Genomic DNA, 21974 nt, shown 5'->3' on the forward strand with positions numbered 1-21974 from the left:
CACCTCTCTGCTTCCACTCATACCACTGCTCTCAGATGCTTTTTTTCCTCATTGATCAATATAGAAAGTATTCCACAGTTTATGCTCTTACATACTTACAAAGGAGATGGTTTCTCCTTTGTTGTACTGGTGAAGAGCTGAGCGATCCACATAATTAGAACTTTATTGAACCTCTTTAGTCCTGGATTTAATAATATCTTAGTTTCATGGACAGTAAAAATATATATTTTTTCCTTTGTAATGATGCATGAATTGCTTATGTGCAACATATTTATCTAGAAATTCACAATATAAGGGTAGGGCTCACAATCTAATAACTATAAACCAGTTTAATGCTATTACACATCCAGAAGCGCGCATCATTTGGCTTCATAATCACAGTCTTCAGTGCTCGTTTTTCACAAATAAAACCCTCGTTGGGTTGGCGTCACCTGTTGTTGCCGCTGATGGACAGTTTTCCACGTTCTCTCTCCTCTTCCCTGTGTTGGTGTCCAGGTTTACGAGAGCAAATTGCAGGAGCTTCAGAAACAGGTGGAGACTCGCTCACTGGTAGCTGAGACACCCGATGAAGAAGAGTTGGAGGAGGAGGAGGAAGAGGAAGGTGTGTAGTATGCATTTTCAGACCTGAAGATGATTGTTTTTCCTGTACACACTACATGTAATGCTAAAATATAATATATAGATATATATGTGTGGGGGTGTGTGTTTATTTTTATATAAATGTATAAATGAACTGTGTCTGTTTTCTTCCACACTTTGTGTCCAGAGCCTAAACTCCTTGGATGTGCGTATAGTATTTACATATCCATAATATCACTTTCATTCAGATTCAAGTATTTTAATAGTGCCACATTAATTACCCATTGAAGGTATTAACAGAAAACTAGCTCAAAACTAGTACATCCTCTAGTCCATGCACAATAAACATACTACTAATGGTATATGTCGTTTTACATAAATTTATATATTACTTTTACTAAACCTCTGTTTAACCAAAAAAAATCCATTGAGATTTTTTTTTTTTTCTTCAAGGGAGACCAGGTCAGAAATGCTCATCATTATGAAGTCTAAAGGACCATACTTATTCAGCCCAGTGATGACAAATGTCATTAAATCACTGTTTCAGGTTTCAGAGCATGCCTCTGTGCTGGTTTCCATCATTTTAAGTCTGGATGAAAGACTGGTAATAACCAGCGATGGGTCATTAATTAATTTAGTCTTAATCTCATCCATCTTGGTGGCACATTATGAAACCTAATGTGAATACAGGCTCTGTCATGTTTAAAGGGGTTCTGTTTATTGTGACAAAACCAAACCTTTATGCTCAGATTGTAGTTTCATACAAGAAACCTCTTAGTTTTGGTTCTTGACGCATACGTTTGTAAGTTTCATGCTTTTCTGGAACTTTTTTCATTAATTCTGTTTGAGAGCCTCAAAAGGAAACTGTTGATACTGCAGTCAGTGCCTACAAGTAATGTTACCTTTAAAGTGAAGTTGACAAAATGCTATAACTGAGAGATCCTCTTGAATTTCAAGCATTAATGCTAAGTAGGATAGACCTGTGGCTGGGCTAAATCAAAGCTATGGTCCTTTTGGGTTTTATGATTATTTGATTTGTAAGGTTTAATAACTGCTGTATTTATCTTGATAACGCCCCCTCTGTCTTTTGTATCCGCACAGTGCCGTGGACTCAGCATGAGTTTGAGCTGGCTCAGTGGGCCTTCAGGAAGTGGAGGTACCATCAGTTCACCTCCCTTCGAGATCAGCTGTGGGGAAATGCGGTCTACCTAAAAGAGGCTAATGCCATCAGTGTGGAACTGAAGAAGAAAGTAAGTGAATTGGTATTTCTCTTTATTTACCTTGAAGTGAATCACCCTCATAGCAATAATCTGTCATTTTCTACGTATTTCACTGACACCTAAACACAAACCCACATGACACACCCTCAGGCCTGGGAGAGTGTCACAAGGGAAGCGCCTGATGATGTTAATGGGTCAGAGGATCTTAGACTTAAAGGTTGCTGCATAAAATATTTTCCATATAATAATGACTTACAGGTTCCTAGCATGATTTTAGGGGTTTGCAGAGTGTGCTTAGATAACTTGGTGTTAAAATAAAATATTATCATCCTTACACTATACGCTGTTTCCCCGCCTCTTTTTCAGCTCTGTAAAAAGAAAAGTTCCATTTTAGCTCCTTATTTATTTAAAGCCCTCCTCTCAAGAAGCCCTGTTTATATAATACAGCTTCATCAAGATGGGAACAGCCATCTGAGAGCTGTCGGCTGGCAATAAAGCCCACAAAGAGGATAGACTCGTTCAGTACAAAATGTTTTCATGCAGCGGTGTTGACATTTCAGAAATTACTTGTATTGTGATCATAGACTTTTCTTATGCATCCCCTTCCCTCTACAGTTTCGTTGTACATGTTCAATGACAATAAAAGGCTATTCTATTTGTCTATTTTATATGTTTCTATGTTTATATGCTAGTGCTAATTGTGGCCACATTAGCGTGCAGCATGCTAACACAAAATTAAAAGTGATGCAGGCCTTCAGTTTTTTTAGATACTGGAAGTTCTTGCAGCCAGCAGTAGACCATTCTGGTGTTCTTTGGATGTGATTGATACATTTTAAAGAACCAGCAAAAAAATAAATAAAAATGGCGGCACCCTCCTTGTTAAAGAAGGTGTCGCCTCACTGTAAGAAGGTTCCTGCTTTTGATCTTACCTGGACACCCAAGTTTGTGCATGCGACAGCTCGAGAACGATGCAGAGTAGCAGTTTCAAATTGATAACATTAAAACTGTTTTTGGTTAAATTTCTGTTTATATTGTCTGTTTTACCCTTTTATTATTTGTTATCTTATGTGCAGCACTTTGTGATTCTGTCTAGAGAAGTGCTATATAAATAAAATTTTATTATTATTATTATTATTTCAAGGTCACACAGATATTTATTTTTTTTATGTTCCTGTCAAAACTCCTTTAAATAAAACTGATGCCTGGTTTACCTCCCTTATCCGGGATAAAAGTGTGATTTAAATGCGTGTCCACTTCTAGGCCCTCTGTGATTAATACCAGTAATGAGTCATCTGTCACATTTCCAGGCCATTTTCATCATAAGCTGACAGGATTTTATCTTGGGTTTCTATCTGTGTGTGATTTATATCGAATGTTATTAATTGCTTTAGTGTTTTGTGTCCAGAAGATGCTGAGATCAAAAGGGCATGAAGAGGAAGGGAGTGGAGGGGTGTTCATCTGATCTTTCAGCTTCACGATATCAACCAACCTTCGAACATTTACTTACCTGAAGATATAAACAGTCCCTTGTATTCGTCCTTTCCCATCATTCATCAGGTCCAGTTCCAGTTTGTCTTGCTGACAGACACACCATACTCGCCACTGCCCCCTGAGCTCCTTCCCCCAGAGCCAGAGAAAGATCGTGACCCGAGACCTTTCCCTCGCACCGTGGTCGCTGTAGAGGTTCAAGACCTGAAGAATGGAGCCACGCACTACTGGTCCCTTGAAAAACTCAAGTAATGCTTCCACTTTTCCTTCTTAAACTATTCCTGAGTTTATTTACAACACATACATTTAAATCCTGAAGCTCCAATTGAGACACGTTTGACACATAATTGGGGTTTTTTTTGTTGTTGTTGTTGTTTTTTTCAAATTGGTTATTCTTAAAATGCTGTTAAACAGGTGTACCTAATAAACTGGTATCTATCACTGAAAGACCATTCTCAACAATAATAATGAAAATAATAATAAAAGCCCTAACTTCAGATTTTAACTGTAATTTTAGAGTAACTAACCTGTATAAGAAATAATTTACCAAAAGATATTTTAAGTATTTTAAACTTTCTTTTTCCTTTTTTTGTTTGCATCTATCTGCTTTTGTGCAAATTTATTTATTTTTTGTGTGCCTCTTCTCATATTTCCTGTACCAGGAATGCAAAAAAGACACAAAGAGCTATGATATCAGCGTCTGTACACCCAGCAGTCTCTGCCTTCTGACTTTTAGGACCTCTATCTTTCTCATCGCTCTTCCATTAAAATGACTCGCTTGTCATTTGCAGGCAGAGGCTAGACCAGATGAGAGCGATGTACGACCGCGCTGGAGAAATGGCCTCCACGCACCAGGAGGATTGTGAGGGCACTTTGACAGGAAACGACCCCTTCTATGACCGTTTCCACTGGTTCAAACTCGTGGGGAGGTATGTAACGCAGAACCAACAGAAGCGTACGGTGCATCACGTTCACTCGTGTTCCACTTCTCACTTTCATCCTCTGCCATTGAAGTTACATGCACCAGCGTTTTCACACATTTGGGCCTCGTGTTTTATGATTTGTCTGTTGGTGTTTTGCTCCTCGCAGAAATCCTTCATTTTTATTTTTTGTTGTTGATTTTATTTTCCCATATGATTTCATGTCACATATCAACTTTCCTTTTTGTATTTATTATTTTATTTGATGTCACATTTTAATCCTGTGTTGTTTTTTTGTAGTTTTTTTTTTTTTTTAATCCTGTGTATCATTTTGCTGTGTCTGTTCGCACATGTCACTCCCATGTTGATATCCGCCTGTAATTCATACAAACACTTGTTAATAGCATTGTGGATTTTGGATAATGTGGAAATTTGAGGCATTTTTGTATTCTATCCTCTTTTCATTCAGCGTGTGTGAGACGATTTGTATGTTAATCCTTTAAAGTGACGTTTCATTTTGGTTTAAAATAGTCATGTTTCTGTAAACCGCTGTCACACTGTTGGCTTAATACCTGCTGCCTATGAATTGAATCCTGCAAATTTATTTGCATTAACTCTTCACATTATTCTGTGTAGCTGATAATCGTTTACATTACCTACTGGAGAAAGTGTCCAGCTATGTGTTTTATGTTGTTTGAGGAAGGAAATGTTTGTTTCTGAAAGTGAAGTGTCACATCGATGCCGTGCTCACTGAGCTGTTTTAACTCTATTGCTCCACTCTTACCTATCCTTGGTTCTCGCCACTCTTCCCAAACTACCGCCCCCATCAGCTCCCCCATCTTCCACGGTTGCGTCAATGAGCACCTGGCTGACCGCACACCCTCTCCTACTTTCTCCACCACCGACTCGGAGATCACGGAGATGGCGGACGAGCGCCAGAGCGAGATGTCTGACTTGATCGACGATGAGGCGTTCGTGGACGACACGAGCTCAGACGCCGGCACCGAGGAGGGCTCGGACATCTTCAGCGATGGCCAGGACCCCTTCTACGACCGCTCCCCCTGGTTCATCCTGGTGGGAAGGTTGGTGACCGTGGCGTTCACATACAGGCTGGGGCAGGAGTTTGGAGCTGATGTTGGCTTGGTTTATTTTTTATTTGCGTGTATGCAGATACAGAGCAAAGAGAAACCAGTGAAGAAAATAGGAAAAACTGAGGATGTACTGGATTACGCCCTGTGACGATGCAGAAATAGATTTTGGATAGTTGATAGTTTCGCATCGAGCAGCAGTGCAGTGAATAGATGTAAAGGGACAAAATGCACCAACATTATTATTAAAGATCAGGAGCTTAAAATGTGAGTAAACACATGTGCGCAAATGACTTCCAGTTCGAGATAATTTGGGCACTTTTTCGATGTAATATGCTTAGTCACACTTTTAATTTAGACTTAATTTAGAGTCCCACAAAAAAAGCCGCCATCTTTATCCATCCTCCCAGCGTGATGTCTCATTCCCCGCCACCATCGCAGTGCTGACTGCATTAACCGCCATCTGTGTTCGAAATACATGTATTTGCTGTGTGGAAGCTGATTGGCTATTTGTCATCTTATGTTGTTGTTTTTTTAATCCTCTAAATCTTTTTTCCTCTTTATATCTTTTATTTATTACATTGTGATTACATCATTATGTTCTTATAACCTTGTCTGCTATAACAGTGTACATGTGATGGATTGTAGTTCATATTAACTGACCAGTAGTTGGTAGTTGTCACTCAATCAGGCTCACTGGGATTTGTTTTAATTCATTGTTGTGAAATGCTGCAGCAGCTCACGTTGCACCCATGCCGCAGCCTCAGTGCTGTAAACATAATGGCTACTTAAAAAAAAACAAAAAAAAACGACTCTCCCGCCTCAGAAGAAGACAGATCGGTGCAGCCAGACTGAGCTGAACTAAGCTCGGCTAACTTGCGTCACTGTGACTTCAGAGAATTTACAGATTCATATCTTTCCTCCATCTTAGCCTCGAGTCTCCCTGCACTGGGACCGCAGACAGTTTAAAAAAAAAGAGTAGGCCATCAGATGTACAGCAAAACAAATCAAGTCCCACAAAACAAACTGACAGTGAGTGCGTGAGTAAGAGACTAACACGGCCATAACGCAGCACAATAAACCACCCTGTTACAGGCTTTACCGCCGCAGCCCCGGCGATCCGTCACCACCGTGTCACGCAGTTTAAAAATAAAACAGATGGTTTGAGCTGCTGCAGATTTCAGCGCCCCGGAGCATGTTTGAGTTTATATTCCCCCCCTTGTTTTTTTTTTTCTTGGGTCCTTAATTTTATTTTTTTGCTTCTCCTCACATAAATGTCACTAATATTTTGCAGTATGTTATTGTAATTATTAATATGTGCTAAACACTCAAAGCGATTGTGCGCAGGGTGTTTGAATTTGCTGTCAGTCTGTATATGTTTTGTGGAGACGTCAGAAAACAGTCTGTGACACTGCTCAGATCTCCTTTGGGATCCAACAGATATCAGCAGTTTAGTGAAAGCCACCGTGAATCGGATGTTGACGTTTTCTGTATCTGAAAAATGCCGCAGCTGTTTCCAGACTGCACCGCGCTCAGGTTTTCATATCTCTCTCCTCTTTTTTACTCTCAGAGCTTTTGTGTACCTGAGTAACCTGCTGTACCCTGTACCTCTGGTTCACCGTGTTGCCGTAGTAACGGAGAAGGGCGAGGTGCGTGGCTTCCTGCGCGTGGGGGTCCAGGCTATAGCTGGTGAGTAATTAATGAGATTCTTTAGTGAGTGAGCCTACTGGGGGAGATAAAAGCACGCTTATTGCTCTTTATTAAATATGAGCGCCCCTGTATTTGGGCCATAGGAAGTTTTCAATTTTTAGGCTATTTAAATGGTAAATTTAACTGCTTTAATGTTCAGTAGCAGCATGGCAGCATATTGAAGAGCTTTTTTAAGTCACTGATACAGTGGCAAAGAAAAGATTCCTTAGATTCAGTGTATTCCTTTTGATCCGTGTTGACAGTTTAAGTCATCTGTGTCTGAGATAGATCCTGATTAGAGGAGGGTTTTTCTCTTTGTAGCTGACGAGGAAGCTCCAGACTACGGGTCAGGAGTGAGGCAGTCAGGAACTGCCAAGATTTCCTTTGATGATGAATACTTCAAAAAGGTAAGCCCGGAGCAGCACCTTTTCTGTGATGGTGTGTATTATTGTGGTTCAAACATCAAGTCATTGCTGTTCCTTATTTTTTATTATATTCCTATGTATTCAAGTCAAATAAAATGGCTAGCCTTAAATGGCCAATGCCTCACACTATAGCTAGGTTTGGAGATTCAGTGTCGCTCCTCCAGCTATATGCTAATGTCTTCCTCTGTTTCAATCAGAATGACTTCCCCTCCAAGGTCATAACCCGCTCCGGGTTGTCCCTGGAAGAGCTGCGCATCGTAGAGGGTCAGGGTCAGAGTTCAGAGGTCATCACACCCTCAGAGGAGCTCAACAGAATCAATGACATGGGTAAGGCTGCCAGACTTTCACCTCTTTACTCGTAAATTTCCACCTATGAGCCCCAGTGTTAAGCGCAGATGGTCCTGTTTAATGAAAAAGGAGGACTTAAAATGTTTTGTTATGGAAATTTGGCAGTTTTTCTTGTCCTGTGAAGGAACGTGTATGAAAGCTATTTGATGAGTGAACACCAGAATCCTCTCTATAAATTACATGCGTGAATGTGTGCTTGTTTAGAAGTCAAATGGAGACGGCAGAGTCACAGGTGCAGTCAAGGGTCTGTTTTTTTTTTTTTAAACAAGTCATCCAACAAGCCTACTAACCTTTCACTCTGGCTTTCTTCAGACCTCAAGCTGGGTAACATTGGAGAAACCAAACTAAGTCATGGGGATGATCTGGCAAGCCACTTGGAGGTGGGCAGCGTCTTTACCTTCCGTGTCACTGTGCTCCAGGCCAGCGGCATCCTGCCTGAGTATGCTGACATCTTCTGCCAATTCAAGTGAGTGCACGATCCTGAGAATACAGTAGTTGAGTCGGCTTTCCTTTACACTTCTAAAGGGTTTCTAAATGTCTTTCAAAGTTTTTTCCACTCATTTTCAGTCCAGTCATTGTACTTGAGGTACATGAGAAAAACACCAACTTTAAAATGTATGTTTAAGCACTTTGAGGCAGTGGTGTGGGAGATCTTGTCAACACTAATTAAATTAAGAATGCAAAAAAGTACCATCAGATTTCGATCCACCGCAAAAACACACAAAGGAGCATTATCAGTCATGGATTTGGCCTCAACAGAGCCCAGAACCTTAATGACGCAGTGTGGGATCATCTAAAGGCAACATCCAACGAAGAGCTTTGAATGTCCTTTAAGAAGTCTGGAAAACTAGTTAAAGAAATGACAAGAATGCTTGCCTAAGAGTTCAGGCTGTGTCGAAGAATAAAGGTGGTCATGCCAAATACTGACTTTAAAGAACATTAGAATTGTACAAACTCTGTTTCTTATATACCAAATTTCCATCTATGTTTGCACGTTTCAATAAACTGCTGCACCCGTTTCCCATTTTATTGGGGAAAAAACTAAACAAGGGAAGACTTTTGCACAGTAGTTCATATTTGTTTGAAGCAGACGGGTTAAGTGGAAAATGCAGTGCTGTAAAATCAGCTTTTTAACTAAAGTATGGTGTTATTGCTGTAAATTTACACCAAACTGTTTTGGTTTAAAAGTCGTTTGATTTGAGTTCAGCGTTTCAGCTTTATCTCTAAATATATACTCAGAACGAGGATTCAAAATTCTAGCTAAATCCTGGAGTGTGACTTTCAGCTGTCTGTCGTTATCTCGTGTAAAAAGAAATGCAACCCGCTGACATTCATTTATGTTTCTTCCCTCAGTTTCTTGCACCGTCACGATGAGGCTTTTTCCACCGAGCCTCTGAAAAACACTGGCAAAGGAGCTCCTCTGGGCTTTTACCACGTCCAGAATGTGAGTGCACACACACATCTGCACCTACACACACTAACTGTGCTTCAACGATTTTATTCCAACTCAGTTTGTCAAACCCTTTTTCTTTTTTTTTATCTGTTGGAGCAGATTTCTGTCGAAGTTACAGAGTCTTTTATTGAGTACATCAAGAGCAAGCCCGTCGTGTTTGAAGTGTTCGGCCACTACCAGCAGCACCCGCTGCACCTCCATGGCCAGGACCTGATCAGGTTGGTGGGGGTCAAACAGCAGATCCAGTCATGCAGTGATAATTCATATTTAATGCAGCAGATTTTGTTAGAACAATTAAACAATTGTGTTCTGATCACATTGTCTATTTTTATATGCATATGTAAATAAAAGGTATTTTTATTATGTCAACAGTCCTCCAACACCATCCAGGAAATACTATCCTATTCCCATGCCTCTGTCCAAACCAGGTGAGTGTTTCCATGTCACATCAATGTGTTCTTTGCCATCAATAATTTTATGTTGATTTTTTTCTTACATAAGCATGCCTCATGTGTCCTTCCACTTTTTTTCCTTGTCATTTCTCGCCTCCTTTGGATTTCTTTCTTTTTGTCTCTTATTCAATCATTCCCTCACAATTTATATAATCCTTTTACCCAACTCTGTCCTCCTTCCTCTTCTTTTGCCCTTCAATCTCTCTCACCGTTCATCAATATCGCACATCCAGACCATACCCGTAAGATAGAGTTGATCCGCTACCTCGTGAGCGGCTATGTGAACGGCAAAGTGTTGGACACGCTGTCCGAGCACGCCAACTCCCTGGCGTCCTCTGCTCTGGCCAGTCTGGAGGACGAGGCTGACCAGCTCTCTCACTTCCCCTTCCTCCCAGTGGCCAGTGACCCTGTGCTAATTGTCCCCAAGCATCATGGTTGGTACAGTGGACTCTGTTGTAGCTAATGAGCCAGACATTTGATGCTGGTGCTGTAGTGATTAGAGTAGTGCTGTGCTCTTATAGTGCTCTGTGGCTGCAGGCGGTAGCACGGTAAAGCTCTGCTGTGGTTATGAGTGCTGCACCTTGCTGCAGGTGCGGTTAGTTCGGTCACGATGTCCTCCTGTTGCTTAGAAACTGTCCTGAGGAGACAACTTCAGGGTCAATGACATATCATTCACACCATATAAGGAGTAAATACAGCAGTTTTCAAGTGTAATAACATTCCTTTCGATCATATTGAGCATAGACGAATGCAACTGTGTTTCAACAGGACCATAATCCCGATGTGTGAGACAGCAGGGTGCTGCCACTGGTGTTGTAATCTGTGGTTTACTTCCTCCTAACATTTCAGTATGCTTCCAGTATCTATCCTCTGTGATTACTGGCTCAGTATAAAGAGTCAGCAGTGTTTTCACATTACCTATCCATCCTCCATTTAGTCACCCAAAGCATGTAGTAAATACTCCTGACTTTTATTCATCTTCTCTGAAATTCAGACAAATTCCCGCTTGATAACATTGAGCTTCTGTCTGTGTGTGCCAGTTCCAGCCACCAAGTTGAACACCATCACCAAATCCAACCTGGGTCATTGTGTCAGCAAGTACGACCTGCTGGTCTGGTTTGAGATCAGCGAGCTGGAGCCCACTGGAGAGTGAGTATCCACCTGGAGTGTTATATTCCCACACAAGCTTTAAAGAAACAATAAAAATTATCTCCACAAAGAATATTATAAATTGGGATGTTGTGTCACCTTCCTCCCTCCATGCACAGGTACATCCCAGCCATCGTGGATCACAGTGGAGGCCTGCCCTGCCACGGTACCTACCTGCTGCACCAGGTACAGGATTGATCCACATGTTCTTTTCTTATTATTCACACATTGGTAACTGCTTCCTTTGTACACAGTTGAATATCTTATTTTAAAGCGTAATGTTGCTCTAGCTGTGCTCACTGTGATCTTGAGCTCCTGTTATGTTTGCTGCAGGGGATCCAGCGGAGGATCACAGTGACCCTCATCCATGAGAAGGGCAGCGAGCTCCATTGGAAAGATGTTCGTGAGCTGGTTGTAGGTGAGCAGCCTACCTTTAGGGTCTAGTCGTGCTATACCTCTCTGTAGAAAACAAGAGAGAAAGACAGGACAGAGCATCATTAAAGGGATTTGACTTTATGAGATCACACTGAAAACACACCACTCGGTTCTGTCTGAGACATTTTCAGTCTGGAAAGATGAATCTGTCGGGCTTTAGGCTGCTTCTCACTTTAAGCAGTTCATGCTGTAGCTGTAGCTGATGGACCAAATAATTACATTTCATATTTTAGACATTCAGCTGCTGACTCTGAAGCCAACAGGGCTCTTGAGTGTGGATGATTGTGTTGGTACTGGATGCTGTGATAAAACAGCTGTTAGTGAACAAACTGCCTGCTGGCTGAGCTTCTCTATTGAGAGCTATTCCAACACAAGAAGGTCTTATAACTGTTGTGTGGATCTGCCTCACCAGGTCGTATCAGGAACAAGGCTGAAGTGGATGATAGCGCAGCCGATGCTGTCCTGTCCCTTAACATCATTTCTGCCAAGAACATCAAGTCATCCCACAACAACAACAGGTAGGTGAAACTCCCACACTGAGTCAGTTTGAGTGAGAACACACTAGTCACAACATTTGAAGGTGTAAAATGTTTCCATTCACAGATCTTTGAAGCCTTCTTGTTGCCTTCTTGCTTGTATTCTCTTCAGTTATTATCATGAAACACATTTATTTTTCTTTAAAAAAGCCAATGTGTTACATTGTTACACTGTGTTCTTTTGTCATGATTGAGTTCCTGCCATATAAAAAAATCATTTGTTGACACTCTGTAGTAACTGTAGTAACCTTATCAGTTAAAATCTATGCATGTGTCCATGTCTGTATATTCTCTGAAGCCACATTGGAGTCATTGCACGACCTTTTCCATTTTCGCTGCTGTTACTTTGCTTCATTGTCTCTGTTGCCTGACTCTTTGTGCTTCTCTCTCTCTTTTTTTTTTTTTTTTCTGTGCGCTCTCTTTCTTCCTCCTGCCGCGGCTGGACTCATGATTGTGCTCAGGCTTTCTATTGATAAGGATATTGATAGGTACCAGCGACCAGAGAACATAAGGCTCCTTCACTGAAAGACCTTTATGCTTCTCATTAGTCCCATAGACTCGTAGAAATAAGCTCTCCACAGTTTGTGTGTGCTTGTGTGTTGCATAAGATCTGTCTTCATTCATGCCTGTTGATATTAAGCCTCCTAAGCTCCAAACCGGTAAAAGCAGTCTTTGGAGGCAACACCGTTTTTTAGTACTTTTCTGTATTTGTTTGTGATTGTGTGACACTGAACCACGGTGCTATGTATATCCTCTGTAACACTCAGACGTTTCCAGATCAATGTTTTCCCCCTCAGCTGTTTCTCACTATAGAGTCTTACCTCAGTAACAATGAGGCACCAGCAGAGCATATCTGGCTCTCAGTCTGTGTCTGATAGTGCCCCCTGCTGTCAATAACAGGAACAGTGTAGCCTTGTATAGAGCTCATAGTGATGGTCTTAAGATTGCTGCTGCAAGGCAGTAATTTGTATCCACTTGTGCTGTATGTTCTGAGCATATGCAGTTATGTGAGCTCTCAGGTTTTATGTATCAGGACATAATTTAAAAACAATCAGGTCCTTAGTAGGTCTTAATATGAGGTAAACCTCACATGAACAACAATACATAACACATTATACCACGTCATTATTTATTTAACAAACACTGAGCCTAAATTCAGATGTGGTGAGTACATCCAAGCCTACTTTCATAATTATTTAACAGGGTCAGTATTAGCCAGGTGCTAATTAAATGCACTAGATCATCAGTAACCACGACTGTCAGTTTGCTGGCGTATTCAGGAGAGTGGTGACATACTGAGGAGGAGAGAAGCAATTGTTGTTACCCATGAATCTGGGAAGGCTTTGAAGTAGATCATTTTACAGCAAGGAAGATTATTCACAAGTTTAAAAAAAAATCAAAGACTGTTTCCAATCATCCCAGGAGTGGACGTCCCAAAAAATTCACCACAGATATTTGAGGCTCTACAGGCCACAGTTAGCATGCTTAATGTTGGAGTTCATGGCAGTGCAATTAAAAAAAAGCTCAACAAATATGTTTGGAAAGGCTTCCAGGAGAAACCCTTTTCTCTCTAAATACAACATGGCAGCATGGGTTCAGTTTGCAGAGTTGAAAACCTAAGCCCTAATGCACAGCTTCAAGATTGGTGAAAACCAAACACAGCATATCAGCACAAACACCTCGTACCAGTGGTTTTGCACGGGTGATGATTATTTGGGCAAAGTGTCCAGGTCACTGAGTGAGCCATGAAGTATTCTAGAGTCAAATGAGATCATCGTTGGGTCAGTGACTCCAGAGCGCAGCAGCAAAGCTACAACAGAGTGGTGCTGCAGTGGCTCAAAGTCCAGACTTCAATATGATTGACGTGCTGTGGCGGGACGTTAAGAAAGCTGTGCATTAATACATTTCTGCAAACTTCAATGAACCGAAGCAATATTGTAAAGACAAGTGGGTCAGAAATACCTCCACACTGCTGTGAGACACTAATAAAAAATGATTACCTCAACTTTTTGCTGTTAAATTTGGTTCCATCAGCTGCTGAATTACAGGATGTACTTGGTTATAGTCATTTGTGCATTTTGGCATGGTTTTAAATAAATAATGATGTGGTGTAATAATCTAGATCTAGAACCTTAGACTGCTTTTCACGTGTCTGTAAATGAATTTCTTTCTTATCATTGTCCCGATTGGTGTCGGCTGACACTTGACACTCTGTGGCTCCTGATTTGTCTGTTGTCAAGGTCTCACCTCAGTGCGATTCCTCACGTTTTGTCATGATTAAAGGATGAATGTGAACACCGCTTCAGTCACTGTGTTCACTTCCTGATATGTCAGAACTGTGCTCACGTTTTTTTTTAACAACATGACACACTGCTGTACACAGAGACCCTGTAGTGTTAGCACCAAGTAGGACTTCATAAAAAATAATGCTGTCAAGCTAACTTTTCCTCTGTCTGTCTTTTCAGGACTTTCTATCGCTTTGAGGCAGTGTGGGACAGCTCCCTGCACAACTCCCTCCTGCTCAACCGCGTCACTCCCTATGGAGAGAAGATCTACATGACCTTATCTGCGTATCTGGAGGTCAGCCGCTGCTCCAGTGTGTTGCACCTGTTTGTACGTGTTTTTAAGTCTCTTGATGTCATCGTGTCTAACACACACCCTTTATCTCCTCTCTACAGCTGGACCATTGCATCCAGCCTGCCATTATCACCAAAGACATCTGCATGGTCTTTTACTCCCGAGACGCCAAGATTTCCCCACCCCGTTCTCTCAAGAATCTCTTTGGCACTGGATACTCCAAAACTCCTGACTGGTAAATCTGGGCTGCTGTACTGTGGCCATCTCTGTTTCACAATCAAAGATATCTGCCCTGTTACAAAGTTTCCTTGTTCATAACTTCTGCTTCATTATAGCAACCGAGTGACTGGGATCTACGAGCTGAGCTTGTGTAAGATGTCTGACACTGGAAGCCCAGGTGAGCGGACATGAAACATGTTTAAAGAACGGCAGCTGTTTTATCATAATTCTGCGGAGAGCTTCATCCTAATGAGGGCTCATGTCCTGAGCAGGGATGCAGAGGAGGAGGAGGAAGGTCCTAGACACATCAGTGGCTTACGTGCGTGGAGAGGAGAACCTGGCCGGCTGGAGGCCCAGAGGAGATAGCCTCATCCTAGAGCACCAGTGGGAGCTAGAGAAGATGGAGCAGCTGCAGGAGGTGGGGCCTTAAAAGATTCATAAAGAAATAAATCTGTTTAATATCGTAGAGGGAAAAATGACTTTTCAACTCAAAGACCAAAGTGCTATTCTAAAACGTTTTTTCTTCGAGTACACACTTTACATGACTAACCCTCCCCTCTTCTCCCCACCTCACATTCGCCCCCATCTTTCATCCAGGTGGAAAAGACCCGTCACCTTCTGGCGCTGAGAGAGAAGCTGGGAGAGGCGGCTCCCGTAGGAACAGCTCCCACCACCAAGTCCCTGAGCGAGTCTCCGTCCCCCAGCATGAGCTCCGGCACCCTGTCCACGTCCACCTCCATCTCCTCTCAGATCTCCAGCACCACCTTTGAAAGCGCCATCACGCCGAGCGAGAGCAGCGGCTACGATTCCGCCGACATCGAGAGCCTGGTGGATCGTGAGAAGGAGCTGGCCACCAAGGTGAGAAAAACGTGGGCTTAGTGGGCGTTCTTGTTGCTGCCTTCTTCCTTCTCTGCTCGGAGCTGATCGGTCTTGTTCCTGTTGTGTTGTAGTGCCTGCGCCTTCTGACACACACCTTCAATAGTGAATACAACCAACTGGTGAACAGCATCAGTGACTGCAAGGTGAGAAATAAGAAGTAAAAAAAACTGCCTTTTTGTGTCACATCATTGAGTTGATATATTAACGTCTACCTCATCCTGCTGTTGTTTCACTTCAGCTTTCTGACATCTCACCTATCGGACGTGATCCATCCGTGACGAGCTTCAGCAGTGCCACCCTCACCCCTTCCTCTACCTGCCCCTCTCTGTCGGACTCCCGCTGTGGCTCCATGGACCAGAAGTAAACATATTTTTAGGAACATTGACCTCGATCTGCAAACGGTTATTGACAGGTCATCTATTTGATTCTAACTTGGTGTGATTTGTGTTAAAGGACCCCTGAGAACAGCTCACGTGCCTCCAGTCCCTCCTGCTCAGACTATGAAAACTTCCCGATGGTTCCCACTCTGGAGACCTCCTACCTTGCGCGGGCTGCAAAGAACGAGTTCCTCAACTTGGTGCCTGATATTGAAGAAATGCGACCAGGGTGAGTAATGCCATGTTAACCCAAATACTGTCACTATGACATGTGTCTCACAGACCAAATGTAAGTCGATACTCGTGTTCTCTAATTCAAGCAGAAATGATGTGGATTGATTCCTGAGCCTGGATGATTTCAGCTGGAAAACAAACCAACTCTGCTTCTTCCTCAGAAAACAAGCGCTCTCTTAAAAAATAAATAAATGAATAAAATCTCTTCTTTTCAGATCTGTTGTGTCCAAGAAGGGTTTTCTAAGCTTCATGGAGCCTCGCTCTAACTCATGGGTGAAGCATTTTGTGGTTGTTCGCCGGCCCTACGTCTTCATCTACAACAGCGACAAGGACCCCGTGGAGCGAGGCGTCCTCAACCTCTCCACAGCACAGGTGGAATACAGCGAAGACCAGCAGGCCATGCTTAAGGTAAGGCTGGATGTAACACGCTTTTCTTTAATGAGAATTTATTCAAATTATTTTGGTGCACGTTGTTCAGTTTTGGACACGTGGATTGCTGAAATGGCAAATTCACTGGGATTTATCATTTGAATGAACATGAGTATAATGTGATGTCTTCTTTTCAGACGCCCAACACATTTGCAGTGTGCACAAAACATCGAGGCATCCTCCTGCAGGCCAACAACGAGAAAGACATGAATGACTGGCTGTACGCTTTTAATCCTCTGCTAGCAGGAACGATAAGGTACACACACACAGACACACACACTCCTCTCACACCACAGTCAAACGTGCAGCTTCTGCACCCTTCAAAAACATTTCCTCCTCCTCACAACGGAAAACTCTCCCCGCAGATCTAAGCTGGCGAGGCGGCGCAGCGGCCTGACGAAGAACTGAGCGGGCGGAGCGGGAAAACCACCGCTTCCATCCTTTCTGAAAAGCCTTTGAAAATACCAAGTGTTAAAACTTATTAATCATTGTGATTCTTGACGGTTTTCTCTTGTAAGTAGACTTGTGGCTTAAGTCTCTTTTCATGCGACTAAAACGTTTAAGTTCCACAGAACTTTTGCCTCCCCGCCTCCCTCCAGCAACCCCGCTGCCAACTTAGCTTTCCTCCTCTCTATTCCCTCCCCTCAGCTTTTTGTGTTTTTGTTTCGATGACAATGTTTGGGTCTAATTTTGTTCCGCTTCGTTGTCATTCCCAAACTCCCCTAACTAAGTAGCATGTTGTAGTAGTCTACTTGTGTGTGCACGACTCTTTAGAAACTTTCCGTTTGCCAATCATCTGTACAAAAAAATGTCTCTATCAGTGTTATTTGTCTCCGGAAATGAGTTTCATTCTATTTTGGGGTTTTTTTGTTGTTGGTTTTTTATTAAATTAAAATGCTTGCATGATACCTGCAGCAGTCCTCAGGAGAAGACCAGGTTTGCTCAGTTTAAAACAAAAAACAAAAATTAACCAAATCAGCCAGCTTACATTTGAAACCATGAAGGAAAAATCTACAGATCTCTCCAAGTGACGTGTTAGTTTACGCTCTGCTACCTAAACTATAGCTGCTAATAGATTTATAGGGTATTTTTCTTCTCTCAGTGAGATTTGCATCAGGCTGAACCGTCTCTGAAACAAAAACTCAAAGTGGGAATGAAATTTGACAGGAGGGCCACGCCCAATTTCCTCTGTCATCCACGTCATACTTAGATCCTCCTCAATCTGTGTACATACGCCGCCTCTAAACCCTCAATAGTGCCAGTGTCAGTTAGTGAGTCAGTAAAATACTCATGCATTTGTGTTAACATAAAAACTGCAGACTAACTAGAGACAAACAAGCGAGGATCGCTTCATAACTCAGCAGTTTAAAAAAAAAACAATGACCGATTGTTCCTGCAGGAGTAGATTCGGGCCCCTTTTTGCTTTTTCATCCCAAGGAATAAAAACAGGGTTACAAGGAGAGGAGGAGGACTAGGAGGATGAAAACGAACTAGAGGGAGAACTTGATTTGTACATGCGGTCTGTTCTGGGATCAGTGTGGTAGTTAACCCTCATTTAACACATTCCTCTCTGCTCCTCTAGCTCGCTCTATCTCACTGAGAATCAGAAAGCCTTGACATTTACTGCTATTAACTTTACACTCTTGTTATAAAGATGCAAAGAAAACACGGTGGAAAGTTTAGGACGAGGTAAGGAAAAAGAATGAAGGTGCAATGTTTCTTTAGTTTTTTTGCTTTGACGCCAGTGGTTAGCCAGCAAAGCTGCTTTTAAATGGCCCGCAGGACAGATTACGATGTAGTCCCATGACTCCCCTCGCTGTCACACCAGCGTCGGCTGAAATCTCTGAAGTGAAGTACTCGTGTTCAGCAGCACCACAGGGAACCATGTGTTCATTTTTCTATTCTTATTCTTGAATCAAAACCTCATCTAACTCTCATTGTGTTCATATTTTTATTTTATTTTAACATTGTTATTTTTTTTCTTACGCTTTTAATCATTCCACAATGAAGGTTTTTATGAAATGTAACGGAGGGCATTTATTTCTTAATTTCTTTTAACCTTATTTTGCACATTAACACATATCTATAGCAAGGACAGAGACACAGCCACATATGTTGAGTCCAGGATTGTATTTGATCATCAGGAACAAATGATAAGAGCACATATCAGGAGTACACTGGATAGCTGTTTCTCAAAGGGTTTAATAGAAGGAAAGAAGTTAAAGGGACTACATATTCAAAGGTCTTATTTCTGATACTACCCTATGAAAATATTTGCTCTGTGTGCCGTGCTGCAGCTGCTACATTCGGCTCCGGATTCACTTTTTGGCACCTACGCCTCTCGAGATGTGTTAATGCAGACAGGCATAAAAAAACTCTGGTCAACCAACCAGCAGTCTGCCTGCTGTGTCGTATGAAATGCGTGGAAGGAGAGGAACCAACTGTCTGTTACATATAGATAAAAAAATGAAGCGCTGACGTGACCTCGGGTCAGCCAGCCTGACGGTCAGAGAAACAGAAACGTGCTGGATTGTGGATCTCTGAGCTGCACATCAAAGATGCACCTATGCACAGATCAAGTCTCGAAAGTGCAATGTACCTCATATACATGCTGATGCGAAGCGCTGCCAGAGCAAACGTTTTCACTTCATTTGCAGAGGTGTTTTTATTTTGGATTGTGTATTTATTGTTTGCAATGTATATATATTAGTTTGCAGCTCTTTGCACATATTAATAAAAGGTTCAACTAACTGATCAAATAAAGTCTGTGCGGTTTAGTTGTTCCACTCATATTAAACCAAATGATGGTGTGGCGGCCTGTTCTAGTGTGAACTGGGAGAGGGTTTGAATGTAAGAGAGAGGGGGAAAGGAAAAGGAGACCTAAAATGTAACCCCTGCACCTCGACTGAGGAGGTGAGTTACATTAGTGCTTCCTGTTTATTAGAAAGCGGTTTGAGTGAATTAGAAGTCTGTTGGGTTTTTTGGGGTTTTTTTTGAGGATATCTACTCATTAGTCATACTAGGCATCCATCTGAACTCTATCAAAATAAAGGTGTATTTTAACTCATTTTTATTTTTTCTAATATCAGGGATATAGGACTATACAAAGTAGCTTGTGACATCTAAAACGACAGCACACTTATTGTGTCTTTCTTCACCTCATCACTTTTTTCTGTGTGTGTGTGTTTGTTTTTCCGTTGATGCCTTTCAAACAAAACTAGCCATGATATTTCCCACCTTCCCCCTCTGACAATTAATATCAGTTAACCCCGCTCCCTTTCAGATTTGTTCACCAAAAGAAAAGGAAAAAACAAAACAAAAACATCATTAACGCTGTACATTATTTGTCAGACCGGTTTCATTTTCATACTTACTTTGTAAATATCTGTGTTGTATGGAGCTTGAACTAAAATGTAAATATGTTTACTGTATTTGTAATAATTATAATCCATTCGCTGTATAGCATAGATGTGTCATGCAGATATCCTAATTCTGTGTATGGTAATCTTGCACCATTGAACTGTTAGTGAATGAGGCAACAATAAAAGTGCAAAACGTGCATTAGCAGATGAAGTGGCGCCTGCTTATTTCCTGCTTTATGTGAGCTTCTGCTGTAGTTTATGTGCTTTAGTCCCAAGAAACCACCCTTTTACTGTGGCGCACAATAAGATCTTCTGATGTTTGGTGTCATCTTCCTGTGATCTCCTGTGAACAGGTGGATTAATTCACTTCAGGTTTATGTATGTAGCACCAAATCACAGCAGTTGCTGAACACTGTAAGGTAAAGACTCTAGAATGATAACAACATTTGAAGCTCCTATCCTTTTATCCCACATACCCAAAAGTTAGTTAGATGATAAATAGCCCTGTGTTTGTATAATGCAAAGTGGTGATAATGCCCAGGAAGTTGTTACTTCATTATGTCATTTTTTTTCTTTTAAAGTACGTCCTCATATAAGTTGTTGTTTTTTTTTGTTTTTTTTAATGCCATAAAGCAAGTCATTGTTTACAAAAAATTGTACATTTTATTGGGCAGAATGAGGTAAACAGTGAAGAAAAGTATGAGATAACGGAGCATAGGATCTCCGGAGACTATGGCAACTAGAATTATTGTATACATGTTTGTGTATTAAGGACTGACACAGACAAAGAATTAATCATACAATGAAGCAATGTCATTTTTGTTTATTTATAAACAGGATAAAACCATTCAAGTATTGAGTCATGAATAAAACAGCAACCTCTGGTCTGCTAATTGGGAAACAGAGGATGGCAGTGTATTTTTCAGTGCTAGTTGTCCAAATTGAGTGAGATGACTTTACATTTGAATAGATTTGATTACAAGTTATAATATTTAGTTTTAATTGAATGCAGTTCAATTTGATTTACATTAAGCCAATTCACAACATATAAACTTGCAATATATGGTAAGATAAAGGTTGTGCAATAATACAGAGAAAGCCCCGACAATCAAATGATCCCCTATGGCGAAGCACTTGGCAACAGTGGGAAGGAAGAACTCCATTTTCGGCAGAACCAGGCTCAGGGAGGGGCGACCGTCTGCCTCGACTGGTTGGGGGTGGGGTAAGAAAATGAAACGAAACTCACGTCATTGCCCTGTAAGTAAAAACAAATAGGAGCCAGAACCATCATCCCAGAAGCTGCCCTGGCTTACAGCCATGGAGACCCTCTCCCAACACGGCTGCACCCAGTGAACAACAGTGAGACACTACTGACAAATGCAGGCAGTGGTATACATCTACCCTGCTGTCAATCACACACGTTGTCTCCTACTGTCGCCGTTCCTGCTGTCGGGACTGGGTCGCCACATCACGCTGACCGGTCAGTCTCCAGTCTCCGCTGCGTGATTGTGGGGGTGTGACCCTTCTTTTCGGCTTGGCCTTCCTGCCTTCCTCTTCCCATCTGGGGCCTCTCTGCTTCCACTGCTCAGCTTGCTTCCGTTTCATAAGTCCTATAAACGGCTGATAGGACACCTCTGGACACACCCATGCCTCAGCAAGTGATCACAATCAGCTAATTTCTCCCATGCCCAGCAAATCCACAGTGGATTAAAACAATGTAAAATAACACACTAAAAACATGTGACACAAACAGCATAAAATCATGCAAATAAAAACTACACTTACAAATAAACACTAAAATCTGAATAAAACCAATATAAAAAATAAATACACATTTCTACTGTGTGAAGCTTACATGCATCACCAACTGAACCTTTATGTTAACGTTTAAAGCTCCAACTGAACCTCATTTAATTTTGCTTAGCAAAGTACTTTTCAACTCTAATAATTAGTAAGAGTATATTTCTTATCATCTTATTATCTTATCTTATCTTCGTTCACAGCACAGGAACACCCACTGACACACTCCGCACACTGGTCCTCAGTTTTTCAGATGCCATTTATTTCCATTATACAGAAGAAAAGACAAACATTTCAAACAAAGACAGCCAAGAA

At 41.6% G+C, this 21974-nt stretch overlaps 1 protein-coding gene and 1 long non-coding RNA gene across 18 annotated transcripts in view; one reads left to right on the forward strand and one right to left on the reverse strand.

Moving 5' to 3' along the window:
* kif1b (kinesin family member 1B) overlaps positions 1–20061 on the forward strand; it is a 67244-nt gene extending 47183 nt beyond the window's left edge. For 7 of the 17 annotated variants that reach the window (XM_082519478.1, XM_082519468.1, XM_082519479.1 and 4 more), the window contains 29 exons: positions 496–601; positions 1681–1829; positions 3357–3535; positions 4079–4216; positions 5038–5289; positions 6866–6984; positions 7306–7391; positions 7607–7736; positions 8070–8223; positions 9111–9201; positions 9310–9428; positions 9583–9638; positions 9896–10096; positions 10703–10811; positions 10931–10997; positions 11145–11229; positions 11659–11764; positions 12244–12270; positions 14248–14362; positions 14461–14594; positions 14695–14756; positions 14851–14996; positions 15176–15436; positions 15529–15600; positions 15696–15817; positions 15911–16063; positions 16284–16476; positions 16635–16753; positions 16863–20061. In XM_082519478.1, coding sequence (XP_082375604.1) covers positions 496–601; positions 1681–1829; positions 3357–3535; positions 4079–4216; positions 5038–5289; positions 6866–6984; positions 7306–7391; positions 7607–7736; positions 8070–8223; positions 9111–9201; positions 9310–9428; positions 9583–9638; positions 9896–10096; positions 10703–10811; positions 10931–10997; positions 11145–11229; positions 11659–11764; positions 12244–12270; positions 14248–14362; positions 14461–14594; positions 14695–14756; positions 14851–14996; positions 15176–15436; positions 15529–15600; positions 15696–15817; positions 15911–16063; positions 16284–16476; positions 16635–16753; positions 16863–16905 — 3594 coding nt within the window. In that variant the 3' untranslated portion in view covers positions 16906–20061. The remainder of the gene's footprint in view (positions 1–495; positions 602–1680; positions 1830–3356; positions 3536–4078; positions 4217–5037; positions 5290–6865; positions 6985–7305; positions 7392–7606; positions 7737–8069; positions 8224–9110; positions 9202–9309; positions 9429–9582; positions 9639–9895; positions 10097–10702; positions 10812–10930; positions 10998–11144; positions 11230–11658; positions 11765–12243; positions 12271–14247; positions 14363–14460; positions 14595–14694; positions 14757–14850; positions 14997–15175; positions 15437–15528; positions 15601–15695; positions 15818–15910; positions 16064–16283; positions 16477–16634; positions 16754–16862) is intronic. The other 10 variants (XM_082519469.1, XM_082519471.1, XM_082519474.1 and 7 more) reach the window with 4 other exon arrangements.
* Positions 19773–21413, reverse strand: LOC309697523. The gene is made up of 2 exons (XR_014273847.1): positions 21280–21413; positions 19773–21114 (listed from the first exon to the last, which is right to left on the reverse strand). It is a non-coding gene; the product is annotated as an uncharacterized lncRNA (long non-coding RNA).
* Between the last annotated feature and the right edge of the window lie 561 nt (positions 21414–21974).

This window comes from Aulonocara stuartgranti (genome assembly GCF_965226115.1).
Source record: "Aulonocara stuartgranti genome assembly, chromosome: 20".
Taxonomy (NCBI): domain Eukaryota; kingdom Metazoa; phylum Chordata; class Actinopteri; order Cichliformes; family Cichlidae; genus Aulonocara; species Aulonocara stuartgranti.